This window comes from Gobio gobio (genome assembly GCF_949357685.1).
Source record: "Gobio gobio genome assembly, chromosome: 5".
NCBI classification, from domain to species: domain Eukaryota; kingdom Metazoa; phylum Chordata; class Actinopteri; order Cypriniformes; family Gobionidae; genus Gobio; species Gobio gobio.
Window position 1 is genome coordinate 26587915 of NC_137101.1, and position 15160 is coordinate 26603074.

Below are 15160 nucleotides of genomic sequence, written 5' to 3' on the forward strand. Positions count from 1 at the left end.
GGTGGCTTTTGAATTGACATGGCCGTTTGTCCTTCGTGAGAGGTTCGTCTGGTCTAGTGTCCTGCCTAGAGGGTTTCGAGGTAGAGTTGCATGGGTAACATCTCTCTCTCAGAATGACTGTCCTTTCATTTCGCTCTCTCTTAAGCCCTGTTTCCACCGAAATTACCCGGAACAATTTGTACCAGGAACTTTTTTTACAGGAACTTTTTTTCCCCCCAGACCTGCTACTGTCTGCGTTTCCACTGCGGTTTAAAGTACCGTGAAGATTAGGCAAATTAGTCCAGAGACGTGGGAAAGTACTACCTCGCAAGCAGGGCCGTTTGGAGGGGGAAATATTTACCTGGAACTTCATTTAGACCGAAACAAACAGAGTACCGCCCCAAAGTTCCTAGTTCCTGGGGAAAGTTCCTGCAGTGGAAACTCTCTCTCTCTCTCTCTCTCTCTCTCTCTCTCTCTAGAAGCAGATTTTCACTTTGCTGTCCATCTGCATTGTAGGGCAAACAGCTTTTGTCCTGTGAGTGGACAGTCATTCACAAGAAGAATTGTGAGCAAATACAAATATAAAAATAGAAATTACAATCTGTATTTCAAGCATCAAATATGACAACAATACCTGGAGAAAGCTATCTATCAGCTACTTTTCAATGCTTTTTGCACACATGATGGTGAAATTATATCTACGTGTCGTATATACTATACTCATATAGTTTTGGGTCAATGTTGTGGTCGAGACCAGCTCATCTGAGTTCAGGCCGAGGCCTGAGTTGAGACCATGATAAGACCAAGACCATGAAAATATTCTGACTTGAGACCTAATCAAAAGTGAAAGCCAAAGCTTGTGCTTGAATGTTTGTGTTATTAATCTCTGTTTGTTTCAAAATTAACTACAACATTTTCTTTTGAAAGTACATTTTTTGAAAGTCATATTACCCTGTGAAATGGGTAACATATACTTTTTTATTTCTTTCATACTTATTTTAAGAGGTTAAAGACACTTTTCTAAAATGATCTCAGACACCATCATTTAGCAATCAATAATCAAAATAATAATTATTGAGTGAACACACAGTTAATCAAATACCCATATTGACCCACTGTCAGAACTGTAAACTCCTATTTTAACAATATACGATAACTTGTACATGTTATGGGTGCAATATTTGGTTGCAGTTTGACATTAAACAGTAAATTAAACAGTTTAAAAACTGGCAAATAAAGTTGTTGTAATACACAGTTACGTTGCAGTATAAATAGTAATGCATATCAGTTTCCAAAAAAATAAAAAAAAATAAAAAACTTCCAAAAATCACCTTTTTGGTTTTGTAATTTTATAGACCCTCTACAGTATTATTTTGCTGCATTATTGCATATCTGTGTTCGCTCATTAAACTTTATTGTTGCCCATGAGGTTTTATTGTAAAGATTCTCGTGTGTGAAATTCAGGAAAATGACTCAAACAGATATTTTTGGAGAATCAGACAGCAGTTAGCTCAGCAGATGATGTTTAATGTTCTGGCAAACTTGTCATGCAAACTGGGGAACCACAATTGCAGGCCCTTTTCAGTTTACAGTACCTTTGTGATAATGTAATGCTTTACTACTTCTATATTTCAGGACCAACATTACAGGAAAATTTCTCAATTTTAAAGGTGCACTCAGTATTTTAATGGTGAATATTTTACACAGTTTTACAAATAAAAAAATAAGTACTATCAATGGCCTAATGTGTCAGCTACATCTATGCCACAAGAATAAATTGAAGACTAATTATAGTATTTTGGGCAGAGCAACATAATACTACTACTAATATTACCGCACCTTTACAGGTTAATTTAATATAGCACAATACAATCTTATATATGGCATACAATGATGTCTTGTATGAAGCCAAATATACAGTATTAGCTTTCATTTAACATGCCATTACACAGTAAACAGGACAGTTTGAAGATTGATGCACTAGTATCCTTGTGGAAAGCTGTTCTAGGTCAGCTTCAAGCCTATTTGTGTCACAGTAGAACACCATAAGTATAGTCTGCAATCAGATGATTACATTGTGTTGTTCTACTTTAGAATATAACAATTTTGCATTGAGTATTTTACTTAGAGCCTCCGATCATGTGTTTCAGTTAAATGCAACTTAGATACAAAGTGACACAAAATTATTGCAAAGCCTTATCCTAAACCTAACCTATAGTGTCAACAAAAGCAAACATGAGATAAAATGCATTGGTTGACGCATCCATGGCATTTTAGTCTTTTATCTCTTTTATTGTGACTCATACCCAAGCGCTCTGCACCACAATTACAATGATATACTAGGTGAGCTAATGAGCAAGTTTACTATGTCAGAAAAGCCATACATATTGAGCTGATCATGTGATGCAAATGTGAAATGTGAAAATGCATTCGTTTACAAATCATGCAGTATGATAAAAGTGTTTTAAGGTCATAACATAGTATTGTGCAAGGAACAAATAAGCAAAAATAAGTCTTTAATAACCAATAATCTGCCTATGTACACATAATTTGTGTGAAATGAAATAAAAGTTATTGGTGTTTTATTCAGCTGGAAATTGTATTGAGTTGTAAATGTCTTGCAAAAAATGGAGACAGAGGAACAAGCCTATGTTGGTTCAAAAGTTATGTAGGCCCACTTGGATTAACATAACTAGCAGCTAAAGTATGATATTTATAGCAAACTTTTAGCACATCAACAATATATAACACAGTTTTCATGTTTGACAGTATTTTCACACTATTTCCTTTTTGGGGATTGAGGTATTGGCAAGAGGTCTGGTAGTTAGTCCCTCACTGCTTCTGTAATGACCCACTTTCGTTCTTCTTTATAATGAACAAGAGCTAGAGCTGGGGAAAAGACGTTACTCAGCGTTACCATTTACCTATCTCTTTTCTTACAGGAACCAGACAGTTCTACACCAGTTCTGCTGTCCCGCTCCGGAAGCTCCTGAGTCTGACTCTCAGGCCTGTGTACCCAGGTAGGTGGGTTTGTTGGTGCCTCCTGACCAAAAACTCCATTGCCACAGGAAAGACTGTGTTTCTGATGGTGCTAGGCAACACAACTGCCCTAGATATACCCGTCCTGAAGTGGTTGTGAGTCTTTTCATGCCTTGTCTCCCTACAGTAAATTCAGCTCCTGTCATCACAGTTAGCTGTGACCTTGACAGAGCAAACACTGATATAATTTCCCTCTAAATCAGGCCAAAAGAAAAACATGTGTATCTAATGTATAACTGCCATGTTTGTCGGGAGGCATAAGTTCCGCTCAGTTGGCTTAGCTAGAGACTAAAAAAAACTTTGGTCAGAGTAATTTCCCATTCTGTTAGCATATCTGTGTTTACACAAGTATCATGATAAGCATCTTGCTTTGTGATGATTGCCCAAATCAATCAACTGGAGATCCCCATCTATGGCCTCTTTAGTCACTTAGGGCCAGATTCACTAACAGCTTGCACCAGTGCAAACCCTTTTTTGGCGTTAAACAAATTATACTGGATTTGCTAAAGATAAAATTTTACGCTGAAAGGGAATGGAAGCAATTTTTTTTTGTGGCCGACCTTATTGCATATGCATTTGTAGTAGTTTCCCTTTCAGACGCAAAATTTATTGGAGGAGAGTATTTAAATGAATCATATAAGGTAATTTACTAAGGTTTGCGCTAGTCAGTTCACTGGTATCTGCACTATTATTTAACAGCCAAAAAAAAAAGCATGTCTTAAACCAGATGCTAATTTGCACTGCTCTTGGTAGATTGTGTTGGTCATTATGGAAATGATCCGGCTGCGTCTGTATTATTTAATTTGAGCGTCATCAGTAGATTGCACGCTGAACATTCCACTCCCATCGGTGCTTTTTTGGAATTGCGCTTTCACACTAATTTGCCCTGTTTAGTAAATCTGGCCCATAAAGTATTTAACAAAACTAAGAGCAACAAACAAAATATGATATATAGGACAAAAACAAGTACAGATTTGTTGGTGCTGTCTAGTATGAACCATTATTATGTATTCAACATTTATCATCTACCATAGGTTTAAGTATTAAAACCATCATCAGATAAATCAACATTATTTGCTTATTATCTTATTATCTTGTAATATAGCACATCATTTTTTTAATAAAACATTATAACCCCCAAATTCCTGTTGTTGTGCAGCTTTGCAAATCGGCTTGAATTGGTGGGAAGGCGTCAATAGTCATTAAGGACAGCACTCCCTATTCTGTAGATCTCGATTGTTTGGAAAGGTTGTATTCGAAAAGGAAAGAATCAAAGAAGTGATGAGCACAGCAGCTAAAGCAAACTGGTATTGATGAGGGCCTTTCTCTCCTGTAGCACTGGCCATTGTTATTTTGGTTGGAACACCGCAGTCGCCCACAGAGACGCCTCTAAATCACACTGTAAACGCCACAGAGGGCACAAGTTATTGAATTAGAACCAGACAGATTGCCAGAGTGGAGGATGGAAGAAAAATGCAATCGCACATCTCCCTTAGGTTTGTCTTGACAGTGTGTACTGCAGAGGTAGAAATAACATGGCATTTATCCATTGGAACGTGTTTGTATGAGTTTCAAATCCTCTGCCACTCATGGGCTGAGAAAGAAGATTCAATAATTCCAGCTGCACAAATTATTAGCTTAAGGATCTATTTCTATCTGATCTGAAACTTAGAAATTAATTTTGTTGTTATATTAAAGGATTAGTTCACTTAAAAATGTAAATTTCCTGGTAATTTACTCGCCCCCATCTCATCTAAGATGTTCATGTCTTTCTTTCTTCAGTCGAAAAGAAATACATTTTTTGAGGAAAACATTCAAGGATTTTTCTCCACAATGGATTTCAATGGCAACCAATGGGTTGAAGGTCCAAATCAATGCAGTTTCAAAGGGCTTTGAAGGGCTTCAGAGGCTCTGCATGATCCCAGCCAAGGAATAGGGTCTTATCAAGTGAAACCAACCAAAAATATTTATACAATTTTTAACCTCAAATGCACGACTTCTGTGTTTTCCTTCGTTACGACGTTTGATGTCATCACGTCGGAAAGGTCAGGTACGTGATGTACTTGGAAGTACTGTCCCAGTGTTAAAACGAACGTACAAAGACTATATCAAACACCCTTTACAAAAATAAAGGTTAAACAACGATTGTTGGACAATTTTAAAGTTGGAGGAGAACGTGAGATGGAGTTTTTCAACACTGGGTCGGTACTTCCACATACGTCACGGCCGTGAACTTTCCAAAGTGATTGCCGTCATATGTTGTGAAGAAGAACAACACCGAATTTGTGCATTTGAGGTTAAAAAGTATACAAATGTTTATTTTTTTAGAAAATGACAGATGGTTTCACTAGATAAGACCCTTCGAAGCCTTTCGAAGTCCTTTGTCTGCATTGATTTGGACCTTCAACCATTGGTTGCCATTGAAATCCATTATGTGGAGAAAAATCCTGGAATGTTTTCCTCAAAAATCGTAACGTCTTTTCGCCTGGAGAAACAAAGACATGAACATCTTGGATTAGATGGGGGTGAGTAAATTATCAGGACATTTTTTCATTTTGAAGTGAACTAATGCTTTAAGCAGACAGTCTACTAGTACTCTAATGACTGCTAGTTGACATGTAGTCACAAAGTTACGTGTCAACAGAATGTTCAAAAGGGACCATCAAAATAAAGTGTTATTCCTGAATTGCTTGATATTCAATTAAAACATAATGATCTGATAATGATACAGGAAACGTTAGGGACAGGTTTGGTGGTATGGTTTGGTTTAAGGGTGGATTAAGGTGTAAGGGAGTGGTCAACAGTGTAATTATAAATGTAATCATAGAAATTCAATTATATTATATATTTTTTTAAATATAAGTATAATGTAAAAACATGTATGTACAGTACACAATAAGTGTATTGCAAATGATTAATTTAAAATGTTTGTACATAGTATTGAAAGACACCTTATATAAAGAGGGACCGAAATTCCTATGTGATAGTACATTGGCCAGTTTGAAGAAAAAAAAAAGTAATAATAATAAAATATAGCTAGACCTGATTACTGAATGTTAACACTGTATTTCAAAATTAAGAGTTTCTTCCAACAATAAGAATGCTGAATGTCCAATAACACAGAATTCAAGGAGCTCTCGGGTACAGAGAAGCAAACCACTTCAGACAGGGCACAGACGGCAGTCCTTGAGTTGCTGGTTGTTTGCTTTGAGAGAAAATTAGTTCTTGTTTTCTGTTGTCTGTCACTTTTGACTGTTTGTCAATGAGTCAGTGTTCATGTTTCTCTCCTCATCACACTGCTGCGTTGACAAGCACCAAATCATTCATGTCATGTTCTGCTTACTCATAGTTCACCAATGCACCATATGTGTTATAATGTTGTTATTACGATGTAATATCAGCACTATTGTATGATATAAAACAGAATAACTCAGAACTGCTTAAGGGTTCTCTCCCAAGCCTCATTCAGATACAGCTTGTTAAACCTTAAGGGTGGTAGAAAAAATAAGGCCTGTTATGTTAGAACAATCTGAAATACTGTGCCAAATTTGGAGTTGGATCTACAGACAGACATTTTGGTCTTGGATTAGGGATTTTGAAAAAAACAAACTTAAAAATCTGAATTTTTACAATAACAGCATATTGGCATAAAACATCTTTGATTTCCATTGAAGTCATTTTACACATCATAATTTCATGTTTCATCATTCATAGCCAGCTTTGAGGGGAAACCAGCAGTGGTGTTGCTGCATGTTAATGGCGTAGACTAGCGGCTCCTTGTTGTGTTTGTGTGTCTGCTTTTTTATACACACTCTTGAAATAGTCATTTGCTACACACTCTAGCAAATAATCACCAACAAATAGGGCTGCACGATAATGGTCAAAAATGCTCAAAAAAATGATAGGTGTGCCTGCAGGTGGCACAAGGACTTCTTTTAACCAGCTATGATAGCTTCATCACATGGGAAATCAATACATTTGTATTTTTATTGATTACAGTTGTATTGATAAGAGTAAATTGAACACTACTTACCATTAATAGGACTTCTGGGAATGCATGGTTTAAGTGAGTGCTTTGTAATTTGACTTCACATTAGAGATTTAATGAGAAGCAATTCAGTTGCTAATAAGACAAACTGCAGATTGTTTCACAAATACAAATTCGTACAGATAGACTGCAAAGAACGATATTCGTCGTTGTCTTTTTCTTAGCCATTTTCATTTTTGAAAACAGTGCAAAGAGACAGCGGCTATGTAGGTTTTTTCCAACTTCTTTACAAATTATGAAAACTGGTAAAACCTTAAGCTTCATTCTCTCAAAAGCTAAAACGTGAAAAAGTGAAATTTCTTTCAAATTATGTTTTTTTTAAACTTTATGTTGTAGCACAGACCACATTTATTCACCAACCATGATGGCAAACAATATGGTGAAGAATCATGTTTGTATTTATTACAGTTCGTCATTGAGAATTTTCACTCGCAGATTTGGCAGAAAAATCACACACACATCCTCGTGAAGGAACTTTCAAGAATTTCACAATGAAGATAGCTAAAATCCGAAATACATGTTTGTCGTGTTGTCAGATCATCAGTGTTTTTTTGCTGTGCAGAGAGATCGTGTGTGCCAGATTGAAAAGATTCACTGGACACTGGGCAGAAAATGTATCCTTTTAAAAGAAAAGCTCAGTTTGGGGGATTTATTCTCTTGACATCTGACAATCCCAAAGAGGAACGACAGTGGAGGCTTGTTACCAATGCAAAATAACTGAAAAATTTAGATACTGAGATACTGTCTGCAGCTTTTCCCTTTGGCCTGGGATTGTTGGGAGAGGTATTGTTAGTTTAATATCTGCCAGGACCAGAAAGAAGGGAATTGCAGAGAGAAAAATTGCTTCAAGAAACACACCATGACAAGCTGCAGCTGCGGCCCTCCTATAAAAAACGCACAGCACAGCCATTACGGCATAGTGGCTTTTGTCTTTAAGATAACAAATCACACTCAGGCTGCTGATGAAAAGTAAACTCTGAATGCACAGTTTAGTTTGAATAAAAGTTCTACCAAATCTAGGTAAATGCAAAAACTCACATAATTGAGTTTTGCAAAAGGAATCTGCAGATTCTTTTTCTCTCTAATTTTAGGTGAAAAATCTGTGGAATTCTGGAAGAGGCATAGGGCCCTATTTTAACGTTCTAAGCGCATAAAGTGCATTGGCGCAAGTGCATGTGTGGCGTGTCCGAATCCACTTTTGCTAATGACGGAAAAAAGTTTGGCACGCCAGGCGCATGGTCCAAAAGGATTGTACCTAGTCTCTTAATGAGTCATGGGTGTGTTTTGGGCGTAAGGTGCAATAAACCAATCAGAGTCTAATCTCCCATTCCCTTTAAAAGCCAGTTGCGCTTGCACCATGGCAGATTCGCTATTTACAGCGGAAAGACTGAACGCTTCTCCAGAGAGGAATCCTTTCATTTTTAATATTTAAATTTTTTTTTGTGTGCTGCTGCATGTCCCTGTGTGTAATAAGCAGAGTGTACACATGTTGTGCACCCACCTATAAGGGCATATTACTACACGCCCTTTAAATAAAACAAAAAATACTACGTTTTCAGTTGCCTCAAAATAGCAATGCGCCAACAATGCGCCTGAACCATAGACTGTAAAAAAATGTGGATGACACAACTTCATTGGCTTCCGCTGAAGTAATTGAAGCCTCCAGAGGTCTGAATAAAGCGCTGACATCTTGCGCAGATTTGGGACCGAGTCTGCGCAGTAGTGATTTCGGGACCGGAATCTGCGCTGTAGAGAGCAGGAAGTAGAGGCGCGATATCAAAAGCCCACCCACACTCTTGCAGATGCAGCACAATTCATTATGTTGGTGTGAAATAAACAGTTATGGAAATGTTGAAATTAAAGCTAAAGCTCCAATCTCCTCCCCAAAATCCTGAAAAAGTCAGTTGGTGCCTCAGTGAAATCATTGTGATAAAAACTGCCTAAAATGATAGAAACCAACTTTGGGGAAAAATTATATGTAGTGTAATTTGATTGTTTAGTTTATCTCGCATCCATTAGAATCCACAGAGGGGGAGGGGTTATGACCTATACTGGGACCAACCACTTTCAATCGAGGCGCCTAGGGTTCAGTTATTTACAGGAGTGCTGCAGGCTTGGCCTGAACACATCTTGTTTTCAAACCAGCATGCCCATGGACAAACACATGGGTGCGAGTGCATTTGCTATTTAAAGGGGTCATGAACTGCGTTGTTTTATTGTTTTATGATATTTCCTGGGTTGCACTTATAATGTTAGAATGCTTTTTACATTAAAAATGTTAATAATTTATACATAAAAGGCATTTTTCCTATCCTGATTTTAGCCCCCTGCTCTGAACGCTCTTTTTAAAGGGGTGTGTCTTATGTGAGACTTCAGTTTAAACACCCACTGCTGTGATTGGCTAACGTCTTTCCATTTGAAATAGCTAATTATTACTCTCTCTTTTAGCGCGTTTTTACTATTACAGCTCTCATGGTTAACTAATCGTGAGAAGTGTTGCATTACATTTATATCTATGGCATTATATTTATATCTATGGCATTATATTTTGAGATCTATGGCATTATATTCAGATTGTGGCATGGAAGGTTGCAGTGATGATCATTGTAGCTGATCACAGACATGTTGAGCACATGAAAGCAGTGATCTCATCATTGCAACTCAGTTTCTGTACACTAATGAATGCTTTCATCTTCACTAACAGTGCAAATGTGATATAGTTATGAGATTCGTTGAATATAACAGGAGTTACTGATAAACTCGTGCTGTTTGTTTGATTGACACCTGCAGCTCGCGCTGCTTCAACGATTGCAAAGGGAGCTTTCTTTGATCGCTTTCTTTATAGAATTTAATCACCATTAAATAACAGATTATTTTCATCCTACTAAAGGAAACAATGCAAGTTGATGTTTAGTCACTGGTGATTTACTGACACACAGACAAAGAACATCTGACTACATGAATCATTAAATTTCAGATCAGGCATTAACACAGTTACTTACTGTAATGTTGCATTACTGTTGAGCCCAGGCACGGCACACTATTTTGTAATCCTCAACAGCATGTTTTTTTGCATGGTAGCTCGATCTGGTTTAACACCACGTAGGCCTTAGGCTAGCTATTCTATTGCATGTCATGCGTGAATCAGTGGGCGGGGCTAAACAGCCAGTGATGAAGTAGGCGTGGATCTTCTTCTGCAGAGGCGGTGCTTACCTCCCTTTGTCGTCATAGATCCCCACTTTGAAAAACAGTTTGCTGGGCCTGGTGTCAATAAAAGCTTTTATTGGACTAACAAGGAAGTTTTCAGTTCTGAATATTCTTGATGACCTCTTATATGTCAAAAGCTCAAGGAAAATTTGATTTCTCAGTTCATGACCCCTTTAAACCACGGTGTGCTGGATGTGAAAATGATAACTGTGTCAGGCTAAAAATGATAGGGCCCTTAAACATGGAAAAATGTACAGAGCATACAACAGTGTTCTCTTATCAGTAGCTAAATGCATCAAAAAAAAAATTTGCCAAACAAACTCAAGGAATGTGTTGTGAGGATCTCAGCTGTAGAAGCATTAAACGTCTGGGTAATTTACACTAATAAACCTTGAAACTCCATAATTCAAGTTTAAATTGAACCAACAACAGCATTTCACACAATATGTATGCACAGGGACATCTGTACAGAGACTAGAAGGCTATTATGTGGTAGAATGCACTGACTAGAATTACCTATTAATATTAGGTATTCATGAAATCATGTTTAAAATTTGAAATGTATTGCTTTCTTTATGGAACTCCATTACTGTTGAGAAGCATGACAGTATTCATATTCTTGACTTTCTCAATTGAATACCACTTCCTCTCGGCACTTAGACACGCTTTAATGAGATGTAGTATGCTAATTAGTTTGCACATTCTAGCATAATGATCCGAGTAACTGAACAGATAATCAGTCATTCAACTCTCATTAACATCAGGGAATATTAAAAACAGGTGACAAAAACAATACAATACTACTGAATATAGTCACTGATTATAAAAATAAGATGCAATATGTTACAATATATACAAATAAACAAGTTTTTGAGTTTGAGAGTGGCAAACTACATCATTCAGAATACAAAAAAAGTAGGAAGATGCCGGTAAGTTCTTGTTTATCGTTCCCATGGATTCTTCTGATTGGTTGATCTCTGTTTAGTAGTGCATATAGTCGATATTAAAAACTCATTTTTGAAATATTTCAACAGATCTTTTCCTTTGCCAGTGAACCTCCATTTTAGCAGTGTTAATGGCAGAAGAAACTCATTAGATTTAGTGATTCACATCATCAAATGATCCTGCTTTTAGCACAGACTGAATATAATCCCAACACATTTGTTCCTGCTGTCTATGACAGTTGGCTCACTTAATGTGCTGGGTTTGCAGAGTGTTGTTAATTGATAAAATTAACAACTCATTAATTAGTATAACCACGCTGGGTGCTAAAAAAAATTAAACCAATTCATCTACTCTGCACAGAATTCTCACTATTTCGGTTACAAAAGTCATGTTTGTATCAAAGATCTTTAACCCCTATACTAAGCATACTCTATACCATCACAACATTTTACCAGGAATAAGTGTTTGAAGTCCTTACAATAGTTTGACAAGTGCTGTTTTCTTGACATACTTCCCGTTAAACGCACGTACATACTGTATTGAAGAGAGAATTGTTCAACATGTAGTAGTACATTAGCATATAGATAAGTGGTTCTTAATTGGTAAAAAATGTATAATCTTCCCAACTCAAAATTTTCTAGTGACTGGTCACATCTAAATTTTTCAATTGGCCAAATTGAATTTCTGTGAATTGAATTTTATAAATTGTGGCAACAGCCTGTTAACATGGGCTCATTTAGAAATAATATGTTGAGCCAATGAAAAAATGTAATTTACCAACACTGTAAAAAATGTCAGGCCTCTCCAATTTAAAATTTTCTATTGACCGATCACATCTAAATTTTTCAATTTGGCCAATTTTTCAATCGCTCACTAGAAAATTTTGAATTGGAGAAATGTTTTACAGTGAAACTGTGAGGTTGGTCCAATTAAATATTTAAAATTGTAGTAACAATTGTTTATTTCTCACTGTCCCAAAAGACAAAAATGACTAAAAACATAAATATATTAAGCAAAATACAGAACACAGACAACAGGGTTGACATTTTATCACATTACTTTATTAACAAGTAAATTCCAACACAGGATATTTGGTGAAAATACCTTATTTTCAATAAGGAAAACTCTGAATATTCAAGAAGTCTTCTGCATAACAGGATGTCTTAAAGTGGTGAAGAAAACACGGCACTGCAATCTAAAAACCTGCAAATAAAAATAAAAACTAACATTAATGGCAAAGTTTCCCTGCATCACATCTGGCAAATGACAGAACAGAAGTTCTTCATTATATAATGAGGATGAGACAAATGAATGGATGAATAAGAAAATCGAGCTTGACGTGTTTGATATTAAAAGGCAATAACTTAAACCCTGAAAGAGGTCGACGCCAAATGCAATCTCCGGCACCGTGTTCAACGGTCGCATGCCGCATATATCACACAAATGACTTAATTTACTTATTACCTATCATTTTAGACATTTAAGACATAAGGAAAATAAAACTATTGGCTACCCTTAGAGTAAACGAGAACACACTCATGAAACCAATGAATGCATGAACTCGTGATTCTATAAAATGTCTTTTAAACTTCATACCGGGTCATAAAGCAAAACTCTGGAGAATAATTTCAGTGCTCAATACTCACCAACGTCTTTGTGAGATGAATATCTCTTTTCTCTTGGGAATGTCTGTTTCAGTCTTCAGCACCTGCTGGTTCGGCTCCGCTCGCGCTTGCCGCTCCCGTGGCTCCGCATTTGAAGTCTCCACACAAAATTTTTTCCAAGCGCATTTTGCGCATGCGTATACCGTTTTTCGGACGTAGGACTTGTTCAGCCAACATGGATTTTTCACTTCGACTTCATAGATTGACTGAGCACAATTAAATATGTTCAGTGAATATACAATTTTAATTTTGAGTTAAGACCTTAAGCTATGATTAGTACAATGCATCTTTTTGCATGGGGGAAATTATTTGGAAGTCATTTATTGGGCCAATATGTAGTGATCAATTGTCACAATTTTTACCAAAACATTTTTTTACAGTGCACCTGGCATTAAGATTTTGTTCGTTTTGATCAACTGGATCACAATTCGATGAGGGAGACACATTCCCATTTACATGTGGTGTTTTAATCCTTCTCTTTTGTCCACTTTCAACCACTTCTGTCCTTATTTCTTCAAGGGGAGGGTCTATAGGCGGGTACATGTATGGGCTTTTTCAGATCTTTCAGTCTAATGGACGAAATAAGCGCACACAATTTACATATGAACGCATCTGGAGACGATGGAAAAACACAGAGAGCATCAGCTTTCGTTTCTGTTCTGACAGCCGCAAGACCACACCGAACGTGTTGAGTGTGTGTTAGAAATCAGGAATGGTGAGAGAATATTGTGCTTGGTACGTTTTTCCTCTTCAAACCAAATTTGGGTCTTCAACTGACAAATCCTGTCTGGCTAGCGCGCTTCCCATAATATTTACACATCAGATCAGTAGGTGGAACGTAGGCGTTCTTTTGTGACTGTTTCAATGTATTTGACCACATGAGCGTTTACACTACGAAAGAATGCGGTCGAATGTGTTTTCAACTACCTCTGGAAGTGGCCGAAAGTGGACAAGCTCAAAATGTTTTCAATCCCGTTTACACCAGTATTTAGTGTCGTCCACTTGTGATCAGATCGACCAAATTGTATCATAATACCAGGTGTAAACAGGACCTATGTTTTGGGATTGAGTACTGGTTTTTATTTACAAATCTTTTGAGCTGGTGAATCAAAAATACAACATATAAATAAATATATGAGTGAAATGTGTTTTTTCTTAAGATTGTTCTAAAAACAAAACTTTAGAAGAAGAAACTGAATTCCTGAAAGCAATGTTCTTACGAAAGGGATAATGCACATCCAGACGATCACTTCAAAAACCGACTGGATGTACATTATCCTGTTTATTACACGACTACTTGCCACATTATTAAATAATTAGACACAAAATATTGACTTGAGATTAAATATTTTATTAGGTCTTTAAATGCAAAGATTCTGCAAAGAAAGCAGTTACTAGCAAGCGGCAAGTTCAAACTACTAGACAGACATTTATACCACTTAATTACATTTCCACGAAATCCATTACAGTACAAACAATTGTTGCAAAATGGCAGCAGCTGCGATTGTTTGAAACGAGAGCAAGTCTGTAATACCCCGATGTCATAATTAAATAATTGCACACAAAATATTGATTCGAGTTTTAATATTTTATTAGCTCACCAAACGCAAAACTTACGTGAAGAAAAAAGTGTTCCTAGCAAGCGTATAGCGCTGGATCAGTTACTCGGATGATCCTGTGTTATCAGATTTTACTGGTTGTTATCGAGGAATTGCATACTGCTGGATGGAGCAGTTGACCAATCAAAATCAAGTATTCCACAGAGGCGTGTAATAAAATCGAAGAGGGATCACATCAAAGCCTGTCATTTTCTTCTGAAGAAAAAAAAATTGTTCTTAGGAAAATGTTTGAGAACTTTGTAATAATTTTATAATGATTGCACTTTTTTAGAATTTATCTTAAGACTTTTCTGAACTTCTTGTAACATTAAGGAAAATACAAAAGAAATATACACCGTTAAATTGCTAAATTTTCCCTTTTGACTTATGTCATGTAAATGTTACATATTGTTAAAGCAGTGGGCCAATGCAGTCCATAGTAATAGCGCATTTATACAGACATCCAACCTAATGCATTCTGACGAGACCATCTCTAGAAGTAAAACAGTTTGTCTTTCGTAATGATATGGTCAGGTGTCTGAAACAGAGCAATTACACAGAGTTAAAGGTCATCTTTCAGGTGCTGTGAAATGCCCACTCAAGACACAGAGGTTAATGAACACACAAATGCACTAGTAATTAGAACCCCCACATGCTAATTTTTTTTAATCACTGTTTTT

At 36.6% G+C, this 15160-nt stretch overlaps 1 protein-coding gene across 1 annotated transcript in view; it reads left to right on the forward strand.

Moving 5' to 3' along the window:
* Positions 1-15160, forward strand: part of iqsec3a (IQ motif and Sec7 domain ArfGEF 3a) — a 190613-nt gene that overhangs the window by 38276 nt on the left and 137177 nt on the right. Inside the window, exon 2 of the mRNA XM_079817180.1 lies at positions 2922-2999. Coding sequence (XP_079673306.1) covers positions 2922-2999 — 78 coding nt within the window. The remainder of the gene's footprint in view (positions 1-2921; positions 3000-15160) is intronic.